This window comes from Barbatula barbatula (assembly GCF_947034865.1).
Source record: "Barbatula barbatula genome assembly, chromosome: 14".
In the NCBI taxonomy this organism is placed as follows: Eukaryota; Metazoa; Chordata; class Actinopteri; order Cypriniformes; family Nemacheilidae; genus Barbatula; species Barbatula barbatula.
In genome coordinates, this window is record NC_136777.1 from 12137433 (window position 1) to 12162631 (window position 25199).

Genomic DNA, 25199 nt, shown 5'->3' on the forward strand with positions numbered 1-25199 from the left:
TATGCTTGATGGAGGTCAAGTAAACTCATGCTACGTTTAATAACTTATGTGTGTGGGGGGGATAAGAGAGAGAGATGAGACAGACAGAGAGAGAGAGAGAGAGAGAGAGAGAGAAAGAGAGAGAGAGAGAGAGAGAGAGAGAGAGAGAGAGAGAGAGAGAGAGAGAGAGAGAGAGAAAATGCCATGCACATTCAAACCTAGTGGCACCCAGCTGTAGGCGTCACAAGCAGAAATTATATTGATGAAAATTTCTGACATCATGACAATACAAATGAGCTTGTTGCCCCAGAATCTGTGCACACTAAATAAATCATTTAAGTAAATAGGTGGTTTTGCAATTAGGCACAAAGCCCACCCCTATTTAGCAACAAAACAGAAAACTGATGTTATTTGATATAAATAAGCAATTTAAGCATCAGTGTTTTTCGTCTGCCAGTGCCACAGGCTAAACAAGATTAGCATGCTAATCGTTTGAATGATAATGCGATGATGCCCTCAGCTGTCGGAATAAATTGGGAGACATTCTCACATATTCTTATCACTGTTGAAAACATGAGCAATTGTGTTTTAGTTCTCCGTTTATGAACTGAAAAATGAAATATAGCGATTTTCAATACTGAAATGGCATGCAACAATGGTTGAATAAGTTTACTTTTCCTTAACTCGCTTACAATGTGCTATTATCTCATAGAGTATAACATTTTATGAAGGATTTACTCATTTTTGGTTTGTGAAGCATTCAGTTTAAGATGATGTTTATGATGTTGGTGGCCTTCAAACAGGCAATGATTAGAAGAATATGTTGAAAATGAAGAAATAGTTTTATATTTTCACATGCAAATATATATTATAGTATGTGTATTTTAGATTCGATTTAATAGCCAATCAAACGCTTGTTTTAAATCGTACAACATGCAAGTCCTTCAAAAATACAGCCGTTATCAAACTAGTAAAATTGATCAATCACAGGAAAAATCAGCAGTCAGTTATTATTTATTATTAACGTGGCAAAAATTTTTTATTTCCTATGTTGAAAAGGAGCTCGAAAACGTGACCAATCAACATACGTGTTTAAGATGAAGCGCAAACGCCCATCCAATCATAAAGCTCTTTGTTGAAAATGCGGAAATGCAGATCGCAAACGTAAACAAAATGCTTTATTGAAATGCACACGGGTAAAGTTAAAATCAACCGCCGCATCGCAGTGATATATTGGATTTGACACAACGGAATGGTTGATGGTTGGCCAAAATGAATATGTATAGCGGACTTCTCCCGTCGGGTCTCACTGAGGCTGATCTGAGCTCTGAAGAAGATGCTGATGTTGCAGCAGAAGGCAGAGGACAGACAGAAACAAACGAGCACATTTCATGTCAGTCAGACACAGAGACACATTTATCAAGCACTGATTTGCAAACCGATGCAGTGGAGGATGATTGTCCTCCTGGAGTTTCCCCGGACAAATGGCAAGTACGTGGACGGACGGAAGTTGTGCATGTAAACACATGACGTTGTGGATATGTATATGTATTCATGGTGGCGAAACGGCCGACGATTGTGTCATATTCTGCATCAGATAACGGTATGTCAATGTTATTTAGTTTGACAGCTTTGTTGTTATTACAGCGGTTTAAAGATCTCCAGAAAGCAAAAGATGATCAGAGAGTGAAGCAACAACAAACAAAACGCCAAAGGAAAAGACGTCATAAAAAAGGTATAAACAAAATTGGGGTAAAGTTTTCATTGGGTTAAAAGTCTTTTGCTTTCTTTTGTAATATTGAAGATATAAGACATTACTATGGAGGCAACTCCAAGGTAGTTTTCAAGTTTTTGTAGGGGCCAACCAGTTTTAAAGGGATATTTTGCTACCAAATCAAAATGTCCTCATGTTTTACTCACCCTCAAGGTATCCTTGCTGAATATGTTTTTCTTCTGGAAGAATAATTCAGAGTTATAATACCAAATATAATGAATTAATTCTGAGTTATAATACCACATATAATTAAGCTTCCAAGTGGTAGAATGGGAGTGAACGGGTGTTGATTTTTTGAAGCTCCAAAAGGTCCATCCATCGATCAAAGAACTGCTAGACGAAGAACTGCTAGAAGCGAATTGGTGTGTTTGTTTGAGAGAAATGTCCATATTGAGAGCGCTATTAACGTTGACGTCTAGACTCCGTCATCTCTCGAATGCACATGAACCATTGTTCTTCCGGCAAATGAGGATGACGAAATCTCCCGCCAGAGTACACGCTATCCTTTCGGCTAAAATAAAAAAATGCAGCGTTCGTCACCGGAACTTATAACACACCTGCGTCATCAACCCCCGTTCGCTCCCATTCTACTGCTTGGAAGCAAAATGATAGAGAATGATTGGGAGAAAATGTATTTTAATGTCTGTCAGTACGGTTTCAAACACAGTTATTTGGTTTTATGCATTAAACAGGTGGGACCTCAACACAGAACTACAACACACAGCAGAGCAGGTATTGTTGACACCTATGGTTCACTTTTTATGATTTGCAAGAAGGCCAGTCACAAGCCCTATGAGATATTCTTGCTTAAACATTTCTTAGACTGTTCAGCTATAATTCATCTCTATACACCTTGTCACAACATGTCTCATCCTAGTACTAAATTCTTTACACTTACATACCCAACTACTGACTGGCCCAGTAATCCCCCAACTATAGCTGTTTTGTGAGAATGGAAAATGTACAGAAATATTTGAATTTCACCAAGTTATAGTGAATGATAATCAACATCAACGCTTTTCATTCTTTGCACAGAAAGGTGGAGGAGGAACGGAAGGATAACTGGAAGGAGCTCACGCAGTATTTTGGCATCAACGATAGACTGAAGCCTCCTCCCTGCAACAGGCCGCCTCTCTTGGTAACAATGATTTCCGCCATCTTCCGCTGCCACACCGTGGGTGTCCTAATTCCACAGAAAAAATGATCCGTCTTCCTCTCTCTGTTCCATGCCTACTGTATGTGTAACTCATAATTGTTTCCTCTATCAAACGTAAAAGACAGCGCGAGGAGGCGTCTTTTCTTCCGCATGACACTGAGCATAACAGAATAGATGGTATTATATTTAATGATGAGATTACCTTAATCTTGACATGAGGATGTGGTTGCACTGTCTGTTCTGGCTGGTGTTTAATATTTCTTATATGGGGTGGATTTCTCCATTAAAGAATGTGGTGAAAGCCACAGCACAATAGAGTGAGGAGCTCTTTTTAATGTTGTAATGTAGTGATAGGGAGGCGGTTGGTTGCAAATGAAATACACCAGACAGGTTGTGTAGGAAATTAGGTTTTGATTTTCCCACTCAAGAGCTGAAAGGGCATCGCATGTTGTCGAATTGGATAAACGGATTTCTAAGCAGCATATGCCTTTAGCTGTCCCTTGCAAAGGGACTGTTTTAGTGTTACCCACACTTTCTGCTCATTTAAGCTGAGACATAAGCTGGTCGCTTTGAGTTTTATGTTTTATTTACGTTACGGTTTGTTTCATAGAGCTCCTGCGTTGGATGTTTCACAAAAATGTGCCTTATTTTACATTTAAATCTGTGCCCTAAATGCTTTCAGTGTGCATATAATGTTCACACTATGCTGGCTCATAGGCAGAGTTTACCGGCTTGGTTTGTTAAGCACACTGTCGCTTCTATGTACGGTATAGTAATATGGTATTTAGTACATTGCAGATTTAACATGACTGTAAAAAGCAGTTTATTTTCAATATTATGTAAAGCAACATCTTTCGCAAATTAATTTTGTCTAACAATTGTCTTTGGAACCACAGCTATAAACCAGCTCTTAAAATAGTTTGTCAGTGACTCAAAAATAAAATTAATGGTTTGTGAAATTAAATGATTTCTGTGTTGATCCGTATGAGATGAATGGCAGATTGAATGAGGAATAACTGGAGCAAGCTGACTTTGTACATTAGATCAAATTTTAATTTGGTCATCCACAATTTCTCCCGATTAAATTGTCCATAAATACGTTTTTTATATGTAAAGCTTTGTAAATTGAACTAATCATTTGTAACCTCAAGCCATATTTGCACTAATGCATATTACTTATCATTTTGCTGCATTAACTCAAAACACTTTTTTTATTTTCATTTGTAAAATGACACGCAAGCAGAATTGTGGCAAAGATAATTCATTTTTAGTAGGATAATGCTTCTTATTCAGAATTCAATTTTTCATATCTTTCAAAGCTCATATAATTTTTTATTAGTTAAGTAAAATGTTAGGTTATTGAGTTTAAATATTGTTTGATATATGGAAGTCTGTTCATGTCAGAAATTTTTCTCTATTTGACTTTCAAAAGAATATATCGGTTTTGAATAAAACATTACAAAACAGTTGAGCATATGCAGTGAAAATACATTTTAATACAATTTTGGGTTATGTCTTACTTTATTTTGTATGACTGTTTTTGGAATCACAGGATTGAATATACATTAGCCCCAGAAAATAGGACATCAGGTTGTTTTAAAAAATTCAGCACATCTGCCAGTGACATGATCTGGCCATTTACTTGTGTTCTTCATGATTTATTTGCTGTTGGGTATGTGGTTTTGTTTTGGGATTTGCGTTGTGAAGATCAGAGGAACAAGGCGGAGAGCTCTGATCCACCAGTCCTGCTGCTTCTGATGAAAATGTCTAATTAAAGACCAACATTTATGTTTGGTAACCTCCTGTAGCAAAACTGATTTTTTTGCCTAATATTTAATCAACCAGTGATTTTCATTTATGAAAGGATATCTACATATTTGTTGTAATGGCAATCATATTAAAAAGTATGCCCGAGGGAGCTACTCTTTGATTTTTCCCCTTCAATTTCTATTTGAAATCACTTCATTTTATTCCTCTCTCTTCTCATCTTCAGTCAGGCCTGGAAAAGAGCATAGAGAGTTCCATCGCTGAAGGGGACTATGAGAAGGCGGAAGAACTGAGTGACAGACTTGCTACTCGAGAGGTATGTTGCCCAGATAAGCCATCTCGGGGGGGTGCTCCAACTGTGACAAATCGAGCTAATGGGTCTGCGGCCATATTGCCCGCAAAGACACAGAGGCTACAAACACGAACACGCGCAATTCAACTTGGCCAGAAAGTCTTGCAACCCTTTTACACGAAAGTTAATGGAAAGCCCTCCCCCAGTTTGAAGTGCGGCGGTGTCTATAGAACTTTCCGTTCTGCCTTTTAATGAAGGCTACAATGCTTTCCAGCAATGCGCTAAAACATTTTCAAGGTGGTAGTTTGCACCTTTGAAGTGAGCTCGTACCTAAATACAGCGCCTGCAGTTTTAAAACGACACGTTTTAGGAGTGTACGTAGGATCAAGCGCTTCCAAGCTAATTTGGCAGAAAATGTAACGTTCGCAGTGCTGTAATTGCAGGTAAAAAGACATTCAACTTTTCTGAAGTTGGGGAGATCATAGCGGGCAATATTTTTAAGCTTCGCAACTTGGATTCAATGGAAGCTGAAATGTATTTCACCAAATTCCCACATAGGCTTTGATTCCAGCATTATTCCATGGAATTGGCATTCACTGTCAGCTTTAAACAGTTTAGTACAGAAACGGTTTCAGCATGTGTTTATAAACGGCTTCAACGACAACAACAAAAACGTTATGTGGCCCAAACTTAATGTCCGGAAGACCTCCCCAAAGAATCTATAACTGTAATTTTTATTGAATTGAATACAATGAATATACAAATAAAATATGAATAGAAATTAATATGAATGTAAATTTTATATAATTCATATATGTTATATTAGAACCAAGCACAGGCCAGGCGCGTACGTCCAATGAGTTCTGTGTTGTATTGAAGTTGTAATAACAAGTTTCAATCTACGGACTGGAAACACATCAGTGTCATCGTGCTGGTTTAAGATTTATTGCATGAAGCATCTATTATTAACTTTATATTTAGGTTGACTGAATAATGTGTGTGATTCATTCTGTAAATCCTTTTGTTAAAATAATTAAAAAGCTATTCCTGTTTTCGGTGTTTGTTTTAAATAGTTTTTTTCTTCAATGCACTTTCTCTAATAATTAATTTTCTATTAAGATTCATTTTTAGCATTATCGTGGATAAAACGCTCCCGGGTCATGCTTCACATAAGCATCCAAACAGCTTGTACACGTAATTGGGTGAAGCCGTATTAATCTTGTTAACCTCAAATATTAGTTTCCTTCATAATCAATTACGAGTTTGTTTCTTCTGGTTTAAATGCGAAAAGGAAGCCATTTATTCGCTACTTATGAAATCATATTGTGATGTCGATCGTTGATTTTAATTTGGTTCAAAGTAAGGTGATAATCATTTTCCTATCAAGCACAGCATCATGGGAACAAGCATTAAATAGCTCAGTAATGCCAACATCAAGCCCTTGGTTTAGGCAATTGTCTTTTGAGTCTTTGCAGAGGTAATCCATTCAGATGCTATTTACAGTATCTCGATGGCTTTATCAGTTTCTTTACCAGATAGACAGAAACACAATAATGGTTTCTTTGGCAACCATATTCAGAATTGTTTCATCTTTACATGGGCTTCATTGTTTTTCCGCACGGCTATATCAGACTGTGCCTTTATTCTTTTGTTTGATTGAGCATGGCAGATTGAAGCATTCCACCGTGCAGTTTATCTCGACTTCATAAAGCAGCTAAAGAATTTCAGAGATACTACAATTTCTCTCAATACTCGAAATTTCCTGGTTAATCTTTCTTATCAAATAACATATTACAGCATGCGGCATTGGTTTGGCGCTGCTTGCAGGTAAAAACAAAACAAGTCTTTGATTGACTTAGCAGGACCATGTTGTTACAGAAAGCTTCTTAGAGCATGGGTGGATTTGGGGAGACTTAACGGAGTATACAAGCTCTTTCTCAGCCAGACAGCTGAGGTCTGCCTCTGACAGAACGCTGGCAGTCAATCGCAATCATGCCACTGTTTGCTGCTCTATTTGCGCTCCACTTAAGACAGTACATTACAGATTTCACCAGGTAATGTGCATTTGTCATCTGCCGGACATCTCCCCTACGGTCTGTAGATTGATTCAGTCCGCCTCAGGGAGCTGTAGGTATTCAAGGTTTACTTTGAAGATGCCAAGGTAAGATGATACTGGCATGTGCTTTTTTATGAGCCACGTTTAAAGGTGACATCGTTCAAGGTCGTGTAATGAAGGGGAAGGTCGCACATGGGGAAGTCATGAGAGTTGATGAGATTTAAGGGGTTTCTCTTGATTTAGGTTCATAGGTCTCACCATTTATTATCAAAATGTGTCTACGTAGCCAATTTTAACAGATGGTTGCATTTTTTGTTTTTGCCACTTTCTGCCAGATTCGAACTCACATCCCTGTCTGAGCACCACAAGCGTCGTGTGCTCACCGCTAAGCCACAGCTCTGCTTTAGTTTAGCATGTAGTCACTTAGACAGTTACTCTAGATAAACAGGGAAATATGTTGCCTGTATCCAGGGTCCTTAGGGCAATTTGGGTATTAGTGAAGCATTTTATGCCCTAATTTCTAATCCGGCTAGTATTCATTATCACAGTGCTCCGCACGGTCACAGAGCATTCTGCCCTGGATAAATGTTGTTGTAGACACAGCTGTTTGAAATAATGCTATGAACAACCAAACAGTCAATAATCCCAGCTGTGGCAAGCTTCAATTTCAAGGTTCTAATAATATTTGTCTAGAGGTATATGAAACATTACACATTCTGTAATATGTATACGTGCTAATATGGCGTTAAATTAAAGTGCTTGGAAGTCAATTTGTGATATTTTTCCCAACGCCTTGTTTGGAATTTCTTTGGTCATGTTGGGTAGTGTCTCTTTCGCTTTTCATCTTAACACAAAAGTTGCGCTGTTAGACACGACAATGTGCTTTTTGAAAACGTTTAAATATAGAAGAAATATTGGTTGCTTTTTTGCTTAGCTTGTTTAATCAAATGATAATGGAATAATTTCCTTTTTATCTGCAAATTCAAGCTATTTGTTAAACGGTCTTTGAAGTTGTCCTAAAATGTGTGTTAAACATGGGCTTTCATCTGTACGCGTTTGAAACAAAAGCAGATAGTTAAAGGTTTCTTGGAGATTTTCCTTTCATGAAAATGTTTCCCTAATATTTTGTAGAAGGTTTAACTTCTTTTTGTGTTTTATAATTCTTAGTAAAATATTACTACACTTTTACCAATATTACAAAAACAATGTAAAATCAACGGCAAATTGTACATGCACATGAAAGGTATTCATTGTGAAACAGTCTAATATAAATGTCTACGATTATCATATCTTAAGCTTCAGCAATATAGAAATGTTTTCTATTGTATAATACTCCGGTTTTCAGATGTTTTGGCTTTGAAGCACTTTTGACGGTAGAGAATGAATTACTGGTGTCAACATAAGCGGTTTTATTTAGCCTTATAAGCATATTAAATAACTAAGGCTGCACTTAAAGTCTCTGCGGTATAGCAAGTAAGCAGTGCTAAACAAAAGACTGTCACACTTTATTATTCTCTACACTTTCTCTCTGCCTTGATCACAAAAATTTAGCTCCGCATTTCCACTTCAAAATCGTCTCGAGCAGTGGGTGGTAGGCTACCGCGTCCATTTCACATTTCCAGGAGTCCGACGATGATTAAAAGAGGGAGACGTTGTCTGAGAAACGTAAGAGAAACACAGTTATATGCTCTTCAGAAATAAAGTACCGATGTTATACACAGGTGGATGCTTTTTCTTTTGAGTCAATCCAAGATCAAGCATCAGAATCGGCCTTATTATGACTGGTACAGCCATTAAAAGTGTTGCATTACCGTTTCCTTTACGTGTTAATTCAATCAGCTGGGGTTTCGCCATCATACTTGTTTGAAATACACTCGGTCTCGGTGACTAAGAACAAAGATATCTTTAATCACATGGTGTTACCTGTTCACTGAAGCTTTGCCTTTATGTGGTCTTTACAAGGGTGTCGTACTGCTTGCAGTGCAGTGAGGTCAAACTCATTGGTAGACACACTAATCCAATTAAACTAGTTTTTTAGAATTAGACGTAATCCATTTGTTTTTTTCTGTGATTATTAATTGTATTTATTTACAAATTGGACGTGTTATCCACTCTGTCCTTTCCTTCTTGAGGACATCCAATCTGTAGGCTACAGAATCACAGGAGTCTCTCTGTGCGGGCCCCTCCGGCAACTAGAAAACTGCAAAGCCAAACTCTCTCTTTGTTCCTTCTTCCGTCAGCATTAGCAATTTATCACAGAATGAACTTTTATTATATCTGAAGATGAGTCACGTTACATTTTTGCCCATTAATTTTGAAATGAGTACTAAGCTTTTATCAAATGCTGTGGAATCTCATTTGGATTATTGTATTTCATTAATTACTTGATAGACAAAGCATACTTTTCACTGTAGATTTTTTTGCTGTATAATTAATTAGCATGTTTTCTCTTTTAATTAAAGGCATTTTTTTTCAAATTAAAGCCCACAGCAAAACACATATATAATTTGTTTGTAATTAGCCCTTAATTGGTGGTAGTGGAAGCTTAGCACCCTCGTTTCCTTTTTTTTCTCCTGATTGCCATTTTATAGCCAGTCAGTCATTAATTAAACTGTTTTTCTAATTAGCTTATAAAACTGTTGATGGCACATTATTGTAAGTGTGAGTTCAAAGCTTGCTAATAAGCCTTGCCTGCTCAGAAGAGGGAAGATAATGAAATGCGCACAAAGCCGACCAACTTTCCCACTTTATTCCACTCCCTTGTTCCCTGAAGATGACAGTCTTATGTATCTGGAATCAGATTATTGGGGCTAAAACACAGAGAAGCGCATTATACAGAGAGCTTTCCTACTAGATCCCCCTCAGAGAGACTGCTTCTCTCTGTGTATAGTAATGCTGTTTGTCAAGTTGGTGGCAAGATTACAGAAACTCCTTGTCTTATTCCCCCACATCACCCCCTTGAGACTGATAAGCTATGTTAACTGGATCTTTCGCTGTATACAAGGATATCAAGTGCGGGACGATATGTCACTTTTGTTGAGAGGATTTTGTCTTCTCTGCTTTCGTTTAGATGACACGGAGTATTATCACGGGAGTGTGGCCTCACAATGGCACAATAGCAATGAGATTTATTGTTTTGATTGTTTCTGTTTATTCAAAATAAACAAGTATCAACACTTAAGAACATTTAAATCTATTAACAATAACAAACCAAACAGAGATAATAGACCAAAGATATTGATGAGTCACCTTGCACTACACAGAATCTTGTCCAGTCATATGCAAACTCGCATCTTAGTAGCAAGTCTATGGCTATGCTGTAATAAATACTTAGTATCCGTTTATAAAATATGTTCAGCCCAAACTGAAAACTTCACAAGCAGTCTTATATTATGGACACCTTTTTCTGAGTTGACAGAGGCCAGGTTATTTGGGCATTAAGGTGTTTGATAAGGGAATTAGGATGGGCATTAATCACGCTGAATGTTGCAAAGCAGGTTCTGAATGTGATTTAGCCTGTCGAAGCCATGCTAGCTTTTCTTATCCACCTCTCGAATTTTAATCGGAAGGTGTTTTACGAAAGGAAAATTTAAAACCCATTTTTCCTACTTTAACCAATCGTTTTAGAATGAATGTTGTGTAACAGCTGCTACATTAGCCAAACTCCATCTTTAAGACTTCTTATTTACAATAAACCACAGATCGCTGCTGTCTTTCTGAAACCTTGTATCTCCTTATTTCATGATTTAATTTTTTTTCCCCATAAATCATTACTATTAGACACCCTTTGATGATGTCTGAACAATAAAAGGTACTAAAACAGGCTTGTTAATTTGGACAACACATTATTTAATCATTTAAAATGTACAGTGTTTTTCCATTTCCTGAAAAACAGCGATTTCTTTTTATATACTGTACCAGGTTTAGGAAGGACAACGATGATATGTATCACATTATTAAAACTAAGTATACTTTATTGTGAGAAATACGTGAAAATCTGAATCACAGTAGCGTCTTCAATACATTATGAAAATATCGGTAAAGTTTTAGAAGGAACGATCTGAAATAGTTATAGGTTAAAAAGGTTTGAGGAACCTTGATTTACTACACATAAACTATGTGGTGTCTGTACCACTGTTGACTTAACCCACCTAGTGGCCCCACAGTGGAGCTACAGGGCTGAGCAGAATAAGTGAATCCCTCACAGATCCTTCATAGGTCACATCATGATACTAAATAAGCCCAGGCCTGAATAATGCTGCTAAAATGGCACACAAAGGAGACAAATGGCAATAGAAATTCATTGAACATATACAATTCTTACAGAAATATATCAAGGTTTAGTGTGACTCCACAGAACAAAGAGCACATGAGAGCTTTGTGTTGTGTTATTTTAGCCCCCCTTTTTGTTTTTTGCTTTTGGATTGTGATTTTTCGTTCCCTTTTTCAGCCCTGCATTTTTAGCCTCTGCCTGCATTTGATGTGAAAGGATTTGGCACTAAGTCATGAGCGGGAAAGGGGGGCGAAGAAGAAAAAGAAGGGCAAAATCGCGAAAAGTGGATCAAAAAAGTAAATGAAAAATAATGTCATATTACGGAAAATATGAGAGGCTAATTTGTGCCGACTTTTTGCTAATTTTGCTCTTGCCGCATACAGAAGTGCTGTCACCTGCTTTGCGCTACTCTGATGACTGTGCCAGTGATCCATGAAATAAGCTGCCGCCGGCTTTGTTCTGATAAGAATGAACAAATCTGCACAATGTACTGCTCTCCGAATCTCATTTTCATACTTGCATGCAGGCTAAAAGAAATAAGCTGTTTGCTAGGCTTGATTAATCAGACATTTGAGAGCTTTTTTTCCCTTTTTTGTCGCTTTGATCTGCTCGGTCTCCTAGGTAACTTGGTTGACATTAATGTTGAGCCGCAGTAAAGACAATTCGTGGGTTTTAGACTGGACAGATTAAAAAAAATTAAGACCTTTAATGCGTTGAATATAGTAACGTCTCTGTGTGAAATGGGGGACAACGATAAAAAAATGGGGGGCAAGGGGGGCTTTTTTATTGTGGTGGTGAGTAGGTGGAACGGGGGTGCAAAATTTTGGTTAAATCTGGTTTGGTTTTAACCGCACAAAAGTGTAGGTTAACGTAGGTAATCCTTGATAAATTTTCCCTGTACGTATCTAACCACACCCTTTTATCCACATTAGTGTTATTTTTTCACGGGGCACAAAACCTAGAGCCGTGCCAAAATTTTTCAACATTTTAATAAAGCTGCCATCTCGGCACGGCATACAGACAGTGAAAGTGTTAGCACCTATTCTTCTTAAACACGCCTCTCAAAAAACACCCCGGTAAAAATTATCTGCCAGCAGATCTGCGCTAAACATGAGCATGATCGCCTATTATAACTTCCCCTCTCTGCACTTTCTTGCTAGAAAACATGATTTATGGCTCTTAAAACCTCGAAAAAAACCAGCGAGGATTTAAAAAAACTGTCATAGTGTGTTAGCTTCAGGTTATGCAGACGCCTTTACAAATCTTCCAAGTGCCTGTATAGATGAATGCCTTGAGGGCCCAGCCGGAACCCCGCTCTCTCAGCCTGCTAAAGGCCTTATCTTAAATCCAAGCAAAGTACCATTAATCTTTTTGAAAGACCTTTATGGCTTTTAATGTATCCCAAATTAGAACATTTTACACCCTTGGTTCCTGAAATATGGCGATAAAAAGCCTTTAGAGTTTAATTTCTCCTTCCTGCTCGCTCTGACCTGCCTAATCCCAGCATGCATTAGGAGATATTTTAGTTTCAGTCTTTCTAATAAAGTTTATCCCACTTAATTATAATTGAAACATTTTTTCTCTTTCTGGTGCTCTCCAGGTTTTTTCAAGCCTACAAACGGTGGCACATTTCCTCATTACAATTTTTTTTCGGTGTGTTCCTCCAATTGTGTTCATTCACTGTTCTTAAAAAATTACCCTCCAATCCCCTCTGAAAAAACTGAGAGAGACAGAGAAAGAGAGGGAGTAGTTAAAAAAGGGTTTGTGATTTGTTCCGAGTGTTTATCAGAGTTTCTCGCGGTCCAATAATAAACCCATCCCAGGAGTGATGAGGGAGGCCAGGACTCTTCTTTTGTTTCCCGAACCCCATGTGTCAGTCTGGCTATTGGAATTAATCTCGTCCACACCACACACATTTCCCCCCACTGATACTGCCGACATGTGCCTCTCACCCTCCTCCATTCCTTTTCCCGTCCTAACTGCCTGCACTGCAATTTTCTGAATTAAAGGTCCTCTTTAGATGAAGCGATTAAGTGTATGAGATAATAACATTAATTATGCACATCCATGCCGAGCGCTGGAACGCAGGGTGGGGTGTCCTACTTCTGTCTGTGAACCGTGAAATATTTTTGTAATGATTTGAAACTTGCATGCTCTGAGCGCAATGTCGGGTGCACTGTAAACCTCGAAAACGACGTTTGGTAAGGTTTGCCAGACAGACTGATTTTCTCCTGCTAATGGAGCTCGTCTCTGTCGTCTTCTCAATAGATGGGCGTGAAAATCGCACAAGCTGCAGATTGCCGCGACTTCCACCGTACCAAACGGGATGCAGAGGCTTCCCGGGCAGCCCAAAAGAGGAGGAAGCAAATGGCTTGGGGGTTTGTCGTTTTTTTTTATTTCTTCTATCTGTAGTTCAGTCTCTTCCTCTGGCACCGATTCCTCACAAATTCATTAAGTCATTCTGAATTTCACACTTTAAATGTCCCGTCTTTCGTGGACGTGACACTGGGTGTTAACTTGTATGTATTCACAAGCGCATCTTAAATGAGTATGTGAATGGTTATCTTATGGGTCAGTCAGTCCCTATAGAGGGTCTCTGTATGACCATCGAATACTGTGTGCAAGGACTATCAGCTCCTAGACACTACTTTACTTCTCAGATTCTACTTTTCCGACTGACACTATATGCAGTTATATAATAAGAGTTTGGGTAGAAAATCAGATAACCCACGTTTTTTTATTGTCTGTTCCAATTAATATCAATCAAAGTGCAGTTTGTTTGTTCTGATTTAAGCAATAAAACATAAAATAACATTTTCGAGTCATCTCATTTTGGAACCATACTCTTCTGTATTGCTCTTTTTCCAATATAATTTGATAAAACAACATTCAGCTCACTGACCCCTTTTCAAATTGAATTGCATAATGTGTATTGTATTGTGGCTAAGCAACAATCTTATTTATTTTACATAGAAAATAAGCCTGTTTGTGCTATAAAGAGTAACAGTAATTTTGAGCACTCTTAATGCATTTAGCGCCTGCTCAAGATGGTATAGAAGATGGTTAGTACATAAAATGCTTGTGTTCAAATACCACAAACAATCAACATCTACAGTTCCCTTTCTGTCGGTCTCTCGACGTTGTGTCGACAGAATGGGGTTTGACTTGAGAACCTACCTTCTCTGACTGACTTGAACAGGCCAATGAAAATTGGCGAATGAAATTTGCATGCCGGACTCCGCCCCCGGATATCCGGGTATAAAAGGGAGCCGGCGTGCCGCATTCATTCACCTTTTGTTCTTCGGAGCCTTCGCATCCTGATGCTGACGACTCTGCAGATACTATCTACGTGTTGCTGGTCTTACGACGTGGTGCAGCGGACTGTCCCTTTTCCTGTGACTTCCCCTGGGCGTCTCGGCAACTTCCAAGGCATCTCTCTAAAGAGCGAGCCCTTTTCAGGGCTTAATATTTCTTCAGCGCGGCATGTCCCGCTGTGCTCATGGGTGCGGCGCACTCATCGAGGAAGGGGACGGACACGATGTCTGCCTCGTGTGTCTGGGACTCCAGCACGCTGAGGCAGCGTTTGTGGATACATCTTGCCCGCACTGCGCGCGGATGGCTAGTCAGACGTTGCGTCACTGCGCGCGGATGGCTGTCCAGACGTTGCGTCACTGCGCGCGGATGGTAATTCAGACGTTGCGTTCACGGGTAGCTGCGTTCTTCCGAGAATCAGCCGCCACCTCGAGTGCTTCCCGTTCTGCGGCAGCAGTGGCATCAGCCCTGCCGTCCGCTTCGGCGAGCACCGAGGGTGATCGGGGAATTACCGTGAGCCTCAATCCGTCAGCCATCGGCTCGTGGACCGTTCACGCCCCGCCTCGCTCGTCTGACCGTCTCGGAAAAGGCGGTACGCCGCCTTGTTCCTCCGTCACGTACTCGGACACGGGGCGTGACGACGATGAGATGTCGCTCGCAGCATCGGAGGGCGTCCTCTTGGCATCCGACCCTGACGATTCCTTAGAGCTTCCCCCTCCGGGGGGTCGAGCTCAGGATGAAGCGGACGTTGAGATGTCAACCATGCTTTCCCGGGCCGCGAGTGTTGGGCTGCAGTGCACCGCACTGCCAGGTAAGTCCGCCCAACGCACGTGGTATCTGGGGACCGGCCGTGACTCTAAGCCACGGTCGGCACCGGTACCATTCTTCCCGGAAGTGCATGAGAAGCTCAGTCGGACCTGGAACGCCCCTTCTCGGCGCGTGCACGTCAGACTAGCTCGGTCGCCCTGACTTCCCTCGATGACGGGGCAGCTGAGGGCTACGTCGACATCCCTCAGGTGGAACGTGCAGTCGCGGTGCACCTGTGCCAGCAGACAGCTGCCACCTGGAGAGATCGACCAAGGCTCCCTTCCAAGGCTTGTAAGTTTTCGGCATCGCTGGTGTCGAGGGCTTACAACGCTGCGGGTCAAGCTGCCTTGGCTCTTCGCGCCATGGCCATCCTGCAGGAGGCCAGGGCGTTGGAGGAGTTGCACGAGGGAAAGTCCGACCCTGGGCTACTGCCGCACTGCCACTGACCTCGCTCTTCGGGCGACAAAGGTGGCGGCGCGAGCCCTGGGGTCGTACGATGTCCACACTGGTGGTCCAGGAGAGACACCTTTGGCTGAACCTTGCACAGATGCGGGACGCTGAGAAGGTTCGCTTTCTCGGCGCTCCCATCGCGCAGGGTGGGCTGTTTGGTGATACGGTCGAGGGCAGCAGTTCTCGACTGTACAGAAGCAGACGGAGGCGATTCTGCCCCGCCGCGACCCGGCCGCCTATCGTCCGTCGAGGTCCCGCGCGGCGTCTGCTTCCCAGCAGCCCCGCCCCTCTCCGACTCAGACTCCGGCCCCAGCGCCCCCTGCACAGGCGGCCTCCCGGAGAAGGACGTCGAAGAGGAGAGCACCATCCCGTCACCAACCTCCGCGGAAGCAGAAGCGTTCCTGACGGGGTGAACCCAGGGAGATCGAGTTCACCGGGCCCGACCCTGGCAACTACATCGCTAGAGGGTCGGACTGGGACGGTGCCTGCCCCGTCCCAGCAACACCAGCCGGGTCCTTTTCAGGGCCTGGCGCCCACTTTCTCACAGAAAGAGCTTTCTCTCTCCCTGGGTCTTCTTCACAGCCGCTCTCACCCTCCGCAGGACGGTGTTCGGCAACCCCACGTTGTGTTTCGGCGAGACACACGGTTGGGTATACTCTCAGTGGCCACCAGCACCCTCAGTCAGACGGTGCAGTATGCCGCGATATCGCCCGACAGGCACCTCGGCAGAGCCGCTCTCCTCCCCGGGGTCCCCCCCGCGTCGAGGGAGCCGTACTGCCAGCCATCGAACCACCCCCCACGGGGGCAGTGAATCAGATCGAACCTCTGGTCCCCCTGTCTCGGTACCTGGGAGCCTGGTTGGCTCTTCCCAGACCGGCACGGTGGCTAGAGCGAACGATCCGTCTCGGCTATGCGCACCCGAGTTTCGGGGCGTCCTCTTCACATCAGTGGGAGTAGATGCTCCCGTGCTTCGGGCCGAGGTCGCTACCCTTCTGGCGAAGGGGGCGGTCGAGCTCGTCCCTCTGGCTGAGATGTACTCCGGGTTTTACAGCCCGTATTTCATTGTCCCCAAGAAAAGTGGCGGGCTGCGCCCCATCTTGGACCTGCGTACCCTGAACAAGCACCTACACAAGCTGCCGTTCAGGATGCTAACGCAGAAGCGCATTCTGACGTCCGTCAGGCGTCAGGATTGGTTCATGGCGATCGACCTGAAGGACGCGTACTTCCATGTGTCCGTCCTCCCTCGTCACCGGCCGTTCCTACGGTTCGCTTTCGAGGGACAGGCATATCAGTACCGCGTCCTCCCATTTGGTCTGTCCCTGTCTCCTCGAGTCTTTACGAAGGTCGTGGAGGCCGCCCTCACTCCCCTCAGGGAGCAGGGGGTGCGCATACTCAACTATCTCGACGACTGGCTCATCTTGGCGCACTCGCGAGATCTGTTGTGTACACACAGGGACCTGGTGCTCCGGCACCTAGACCATTTGGGGTTACAGGTCAACCGAGAGAAGAGCAAGCTCTCCCCTGTGCAGAGCATCCTTTTCCTCGGTATGGAACTCGACTCTGTCTCCATGACTGCACGTCTTTCTTCCGAGCGTGCCCAGTCAGTGCTGACCTGCCTGAGGAACTTCAGGCAGCAGCCAGCGGTCCCGCTGAAACTTTTTCAGAGGCTCCTGGGACACATGGCGTCCTCGGCGGGGGTGGTCCCCCTCGGGTTGATGCACATGAGACCGCTACAGCACTGGCTACAGAGCAGAGTTCCTTGGAGTGCGTGGCACACCGGCAACAGGCGCGTCGCGATCACGCCCTTCTGCCGGCGCACCCTAACCCCATGGTCTTCAATGACCTTTCTGCGGACAGGGGTCCCTCTTGGGCAGGTTCGGGGCGCGTCGTGGTGACGACAGACGCCTCCCTGCAGGGTTGGGGTGCTGTGTGCAACGGGCACGCAGTGTCGGGTCTCTGGACGGGCCCCCGCCTGCGCTGGCATATCAATCGCCTAGAGTTGTTGGCGGTGCTGCTTGCACTGAGGAGGTTCCTTCCCCTCGTGCAGGACAAGCACGTGCTGGTCCGGTCGGACAGCATGACTGCCGTGGCATATATCAACCGACAGGGTGGTATTCGTTCACGGCAGCTATCGCAACTCGCCCGACGCCTCCTCCTGTGGAGCCAGCAGGTGACCAAGTCTCTGTTAGCCACGCACATCCCGGGCGACCTGAACCAGACAGCCGATGCGCTCTCTCGTCAGTCGACGCCCCGCGGAGAGTGGCGGCTCCACCCCCGCGCCAGCTCATTTGGGTGCAGTTCGGGCAGGCACAGGTGGACCTGTTCGCCTCCCTGGACACCACCCATTGCCCGCTTTGGTACTCCCTGACCGAGGGCCCCCTCGGCACGGATGCCCTGGCGCACAGCTGGCCGCGGGACAAGCGGAAGTACGCCTTCCCCCCAGTGAGCCTCATTGCACACGTCTTGTGCAAAGTCAGGGAAGAGGAGCATCAAGTGCTACTAGTTGCGCCTTACTGGCCCAACCGGACTTGGTTCTCGGAGCTAATGCTCCTGACGACAACTCCCCCCTGGCCGATTCCCCTGACGAAGGACTTCCTTTCTCAGGGGAAGGGCACGTTGTGGCATCCGAGTCCAGACCTCTGGAACCTCCATGTCTGGCCCCTGGACGGGACGAGGAGATCCTGAGTGGTCTACCCCCAGCGGTGGTAGAGACCATTGTTCAGGCTAGGGCCCCAGCCACGAGGCGGTTATACGCTTTTAAGTGGCGCCTCTTCTCGTCCTGGTGTTCTTCTCGCGGAGAAGACCCACGGATATGCTCGATCGGGAGCGTGCTGTCCTTCCTGCAGTCGAGACTCGAGAGCAATCTCTCCCCTTCCACGCTGACGGTGTATGTAGCCGCAATTGCCGCTCATCACAGGCCAGTTAGTGGGAAGTCTCTGGGACAGCACGACCTGGTCATTAGGTTCCTGAGGGGCGCGAGAAGGCTGAATCCGGCCCGTCCGCGCTCCGTTCCCTCTTGGGACCTCAATGTGGTCCTGGCGGGCCTCCAGAGGCCCCCCTTCGAGCCCCTCAGAGATGCCGCTCTTTCTCATCTCTCGATGAAGACGGCTCTCCTAGCGGCGCTCGCCAAGAGGGTAGGGGACCTACATGCATTTTTCGTGGCCACGGATTGCCTAGAGTTCGGGCCTGGTCAATCTCACGTTATCCTGAGACCCCGGCCTGGCTACGTGCCCGAAGTTCCCACCACTCCCTTTCGGGACCAGGTGGTGAACCTGCGGGCGCTCCCTTCTCGGGAGGAAGACCCAACCCCTTCCGTGTTGTGTCCAGTGCGCGCGCTGCGCCTCTGCCTGGACTGCACGCAGAGCGTCTGGAGCTCTGAGCAGCTTGTTTGTCTGTTTTGGGAGGTCAGCACAAGGGGAGGGCTGTCTCCAAACAGAGGTTGGCGCACTGGATCGTGGACGCCATCAATGGCTTACCGATCACAGGATCTCCCGTGCCCGCTTGCAGTGAGGGCACACTCCACCAGGGGTGTGGCCTCCTCGTGGGCACTGGCTCAGAGCGCCCCTCTGGCAGACGTATGTAGAGCTGCGGGTTGGGCTACGCCCGGCACCTTCGCGAGGTTCTACAGCCTCCGCGTGGAACCGGTATCAGCCAGAGTCTTACGAAGCACCGCCAGGTAAGTCCGGCAGCCGGTGGGCGTACGCCTGCGATAGCACTCCTCCATAGGTGAGACGTGGTGCTATCCAGCCTCCCCTCTTCCCCCCACGTGGGCGAAGAGTAGGCATTCCATCCATCACTAAGCACTCCTCGGCGTCGGGCTCGGCGGAGCAGCCCTGCCTCCCTTGGCCTGTTTCTGAGCTCTAGCAGTGACTCAAACAAGGCCTAGTGCTCCACACGTAGTAACCCCCCCACAGGGCGGTTCCGTCTGATGTCTTCTCATGAATGGCTCTCAATCGATGGCCCATGACCTCTCCCAGGTGTACTTCACCTGCTCGCGACACCATCTCGTGTCTGCATGTCTCCCACGTGCTCTCCCCTATCCGGTGAGACCGTGTGTGAATCTCCACTAAAGCTCCTCCCTGCGGTAGGAAGTGGTCTCCGTAGCGCGTTCCCTCAGGGGGGAATGACGCTTCCCAGTGGCCTTACGGTGCCGGGCGGCTTCTCGCTGTTAAGAGAACTAGGCCGCCGTCCGTGACGGCCGGTGGAAGGGGCTCCCATCTTTTTTGAAAGCTCTGGACTCCTTCCCTTCCGCTGGAAGGTTGCAATTCATGCTTAGCGCTCACGTCTGACACGCCCAGGCCAGTCAGCGTCGCTTCGCGAGGAATTGTGACGCGGCACAGCGCTGTGGCGTTTTCCGAGGAACCCCATTCTGTCGACACAACGTCGAGAGACCGACAGAAAGGGAACGTCTCGGTTACGTATGTAACCTCCGTTCCCTGATGGAGGGAACGAGACGTTGTGTCCTTCATGCCACAACACTGGCCGCCCGCTGCAGCAGTCGGGGCAAGATCCTCAGGCTCCTCAGCACAAAAGGTGAATGAATGCGGCACGCCGGCTCCCTTTTATACCCGGATATCCGGGGGCGGAGTCCGGCATGCAAATTTCATTCGCCAATTTTCATTGGCCTGTTCAAGTCAGTCAGAGAAGGTAGGTTCTCAAGTCAAACCCCATTCTGTCGACACAACGTCTCGTTCCCTCCATCAGGGAACGGAGGTTACATACGTAACCGAGACGTTTCTGTTTCATTGTCTTTTTTGTTTATTGAATATTTTGATTACCTTTTCTGTTTGTTTTTGTCTAGGTTTGAAGCAAAGCAGAGATGGGAAACCAAAAGCAACATGGGATACATGTGACTTAATATTCAACTGCAGTTGAAATATTCCTAAAAAGTTTCACATTGTAATACATTGACATTAACATTGAATCTCTCTGAATCAGCGTTGCGGTCATTCATTCAGTTTTATGGGTCACTTTTTTAAATATCGCTGAATAAATTCCATAAACACACCATTGTGGTTAGATTGGCATTCACATTATTGCGTGTATCTGGGTTCTTTTTCTCATAATTAAATCTGGCGCACACAACTGTGCCCTGCATTTATTTACCGCCGTAAGTGGGTTAATCAGGAGCCGATTCTTCTTCTACGGAGGTATGGAGAGAAGGAAGAGAAAGGAGAGATTAGGGGTCTAATGCAATGTACAGGATAATATGCAATAGGATTTGCCTGGGCAAAATGAAATTTGTCGGCTGTAAGGAGGTTTGAGCAGTCATAAACGATGAGTTTACGAGTTTGAGATGAATGTGTGTGAGGAAGAAAGAGAATGAGATGGAAAAAAGTGCGTGTATGAAACTGGCCTCGACGTATGAAGATTCCTACGTATGCAGTGCTTCTGCTCCCATATCCACATGAGCGGTCTATTTGGAAAATAACCTGTTTATTTCTATTTAGTTTGATCAATATTCTATTAAATAGAATTTAATGGAAGGACAATTTAAATATTTTTATCAAAAAGGTTTCAGAAATGAGTTCTTTTGAACAAAAAAGGAGAAATTTCGAAGATTGTCGACACTACTTCCATAGAGTGGAAAGGGACAAAACCAGCTTAATAGAAGTTGTGGTTGCACTTTATTTTACAGTACGTGTACCTATTGTGCAGTTGTACTTACCTAACTAAGGAAGGTTGGTATAAGGTAACTAAATGGTATAAGTTTAGGTTCAGGGTTATTACCTAGTTATTACCCAGTTATTATATTTACTCACTACATAGTATGTACATAGGAACCAGGACTGTAAAATAAAGTGCTACCGAAGTTGTCTAGAAGTTGTACACTGTATTTCTTTTGAAAGTTTTGTTTGAGGAATTAACTCAATTTACATTATTAACAAAATGAAAATCTTGACAGTCATTCACCTTTCCTTAATAGAAGGATGGACATTCTGCTTTAAACAAACTTTTGCGTTTCATAGACACAAATAAGTCATACGGATTTTGCCAGACATGAGGGTGAGTCAATAATGACAAAACCATATTTTTTCTATTCACCTGAATGATCCTTTTCTATGAGCACCTTTCTTCTCTAAACATCCCTCCCACCTCCTTGAATCTTTGGTCTCGTATGAGTGAGGTCATTAGCGGGAATGTGGAAGCTCACTCTCGTGATTTATGCTCTGTTGGCCTGAGGCAGAGACATCTGTAATTTTAGGGCTTTGACATACCCACCCTGACAACAGCTAACTGTCAACTGTAGCACAAACTTGTCAGTGCTGCCTCAAGGCCAGGGGTGTGGTTTCAGCCCTGCCAGTTACCACGGAGACATCACTGAAGGGAAATCACCTCCATGTAGTAAATGCCATCTTTAACATCGTGGTTGAATAATGGTTGGAATATCACTAGTAAATGAAGTCTTGGAAGACAACAAATAGCTAGTGTCCAGTGATTTTCATTTGATGAAATTAAGTTTTCAGTTTTTTTGCATTACACCTAAAAGGATAGTTCACCCCAAAATGTAACTGCGTTTATTATTTACTCCACTTTAGTAAAGGCAAATGTGTATATATAAGATGTGTCATGTTGAAAAGAAAAACATTTTAAAAAGCAAACAAAAAAGGGGAAATGTTTATTTATTTAATTATTAAAGATATGCTGCTCAAGTTCGTATCGTCTGCAGTGCGATTTGGCCTGGATGAGATTCTTTACAGACTTTTATGTCAAAACTAAAATCTTTCTGAATGTTACATTTAGTCTAGTAGTGACACGCCGCAATAAAAGAATCAAACAGATGCTTTTGTGCATCATTGCAGGGTCTTTACTCTGGTGCAACTTGCCTTCGGTACAAGTCAAAGCGTGATTGTTACATTTTTCGCAAGGCATGTCTGTATACAGTATGTGTCACAAACATTTCAGAATGCGTTTAGAACACGTCCAAAGCTTAACCACATCCCTTTGCTTCTGTCTTTACAGTGATCACTTGACACCACATATGAGATGCTAATTACACTCATTTGCAAAACGCTTCTTCCCGAATATTTCATGTGTTGAAAGACCGCCTCTTCCCGCCATTACAGAGTTTGGCTCTATATCACTGTCATGAAATTCACACGGTTTTACAATAAGAATGATTGGCTGTGCACGCTCAAAAGCTTATACAACACAATTTTATTGTTCCGTTGCACAACCGCCCGGAGAATGTTTCCAGTACGCATAGGAAAAAGTTGATAATTACAAGGTGTATAACCGCAGTGTCAGTTTGTGGTTCTGAATGGTAAGTGATACTTAAGTTAAAAGAAGATACAAATTACACCCTGAGCCACTCACTCTTCCTGTATGATGAAATATGTAGATTCATTTATTGTGTTTTGTTCTCTTTTAATATTGGTCTCGTTTTTAAAGACCACCAAAGATGTCTTACAATGTCAGGAAGGGAGTATAATATATTTAAATGATAGGTTCATCCATTTATCCAGTTTTGTCGTACGTGTCCAGTGGTGCTGCCTCTTGTTGTATCTTCTAAAGCTGTTGTTGAAGTATCCAAACATGAAATTATTTGTTCCAGTAAAAACCCGAGCTCCACAATCAGCTTTTTGAAAATTGCCCGTTCATCCTTTACAGAAGTCCAGGATCCTGGAGAGGATGCCAGCTTTCCACAAGGTCGCAGCATACATACACTATTTCATCATCGGCGAAACGTAAAAAAGGAGAACATGATCATCCTTCCGCTTACAACATTCCTTGATGGTTTCCTATCAAAAGCATCTCAGTCTATGAATGTCTTTGAACATCGCACAAAGCCTTGAGCGGCATGTTTGTAGAATTTAAAGCAGGACAATCCGCTTTTCGACATCTCGGTGCAGCTCTTCCTCTCGCGCTGTATTTCTTTACTGCGGGCCAGGCTTGCACCCTGACCTGTGTTGATTTGTTGTGGACTGTGGAGCGCTGGGAAAAAACTCTTGATTCACATGTTGAAACACTTAAGGGGGGAAAATGGTTATTGTTAGTCAAAGAATAACAAAAAATCTGTGACATCCAATCCTATTAAATGGTCGAGCGTATTCGTGATGCGTTAAAATGCAGGTTTTGGCGTGAAGGGGATGCACAGACATGGTAATCCCTCTTTAGGAGTAAACCGGCATCACTTGAGGAAAGAGACGTGTAAACAGAGACTACAAGTGGAACCTGGAGGAGAATATCAGAGCATCGTATCATATAGCATAGATTCTCGAGATAAGCTGTTAAGCATGTTAAACAGTGCGATTAACCTGACTTCACTAAGCTCTCTTTATTAAAAAAAAAACAAACGTTTTTCGCAGTGAAGTAAAATGTTGCTAACGTTCACATGGACTGCGTGACAGGAAAAGAGAAGCTGTCTGAGGATGTTGACATTTTCTGCCGCTGATTTAACGACCTGTTTAATTCCGGCATATCCGCGGCCCTCGCAGATGTTTTGCAGTTTTAATTAGTGTAATCATTGCTCTTGAGAGAGGCCAGCGGGTCACTCAGCAGGCCTTGTTTGTCAAGATGCTCAGAATTATAACACAAAAGACGTGTCATTTATTCTGTCGCAGCGTTCATTAAATAATTATATGTGTCAAGACAAAAGATTCTTAATCAGTCCCGAGAAGAAAAAATAGACTCATTACAGAGGCAAAGGAACCTCACATTTAGAAAAAACTCACTGTTTATGTGGTAGTTTGAAATGCACTAATAATAAGAGATTTTCTGACATTATCTAACAATTTTGGCAGATGAGGGCATGCACGTTGAAATATACAAACAAGCACCAGTTGCGTGTCTTCCTTAAGACTCACATCGGCTATAAACTAACAAATGTGACCTTTATAGAAACTTACTCCCGTGTGACTTTAAATTAAATATATGTTACAAATAAAATGTATTTTAATTATTTAAATTGGTGAAGCCTTGTTAAACTCTTACAGTCGGGCCAAATTTACATTGTATCAATTAGTTATTTACTATTGCCTCAAAAAGTTTTCCTTTATTCTCTAGTTAGAGGGTTAAGACAGCATATATCGGTCTGATTATAGAAACTAACTATGATTCATGTCATTTCAGAATAATTAAAAATAAGAAAATTGTATTTTACTTTGAAATGCACTTATTATCGTCTAATAATAACTCTTGAAACAAAATGGAATTGAACTTCCAATTAAAAATTGGGTATCTTTAAATGAAATAAATGTTCCCAAGAACAAATATGCTGAATGCGCAGACATAATGCTCTTTCATCATTAAAAAATAATGGCATATTGCATGTTATCTGAAAGAATTATGAATTAATCTTCATGAATATTACATATTCTTTTTAGGGAAATT

At 43.5% G+C, this 25199-nt stretch overlaps 1 protein-coding gene across 2 annotated transcripts; it reads left to right on the forward strand.

The window, feature by feature from the left end:
* The first annotated feature begins 1027 nt into the window (after nucleotides 1–1027).
* Nucleotides 1028–20949, forward strand: fam204a (family with sequence similarity 204 member A). Of its 2 annotated transcripts, none has more exons than XM_079472418.1 (7): nucleotides 1028–1470; nucleotides 1627–1714; nucleotides 2446–2485; nucleotides 2789–2891; nucleotides 4903–4992; nucleotides 13566–13675; nucleotides 20668–20949. In XM_079472418.1, the coding sequence occupies exons 1-7, from the start codon at nucleotides 1252–1254 to the stop codon at nucleotides 20717–20719; spliced, it is 702 nt and encodes a 233-aa protein (XP_079328544.1). In that variant the 5' UTR covers nucleotides 1028–1251; the 3' UTR covers nucleotides 20720–20949. The 2 variants fall into 2 exon arrangements, 1 of the variants encoding a protein (XP_079328544.1); XR_013787545.1 differs by having other exon boundaries at nucleotides 1114–1470; nucleotides 13566–14411; nucleotides 20598–20874.
* The last annotated feature ends 4250 nt before the right edge of the window (nucleotides 20950–25199 follow it).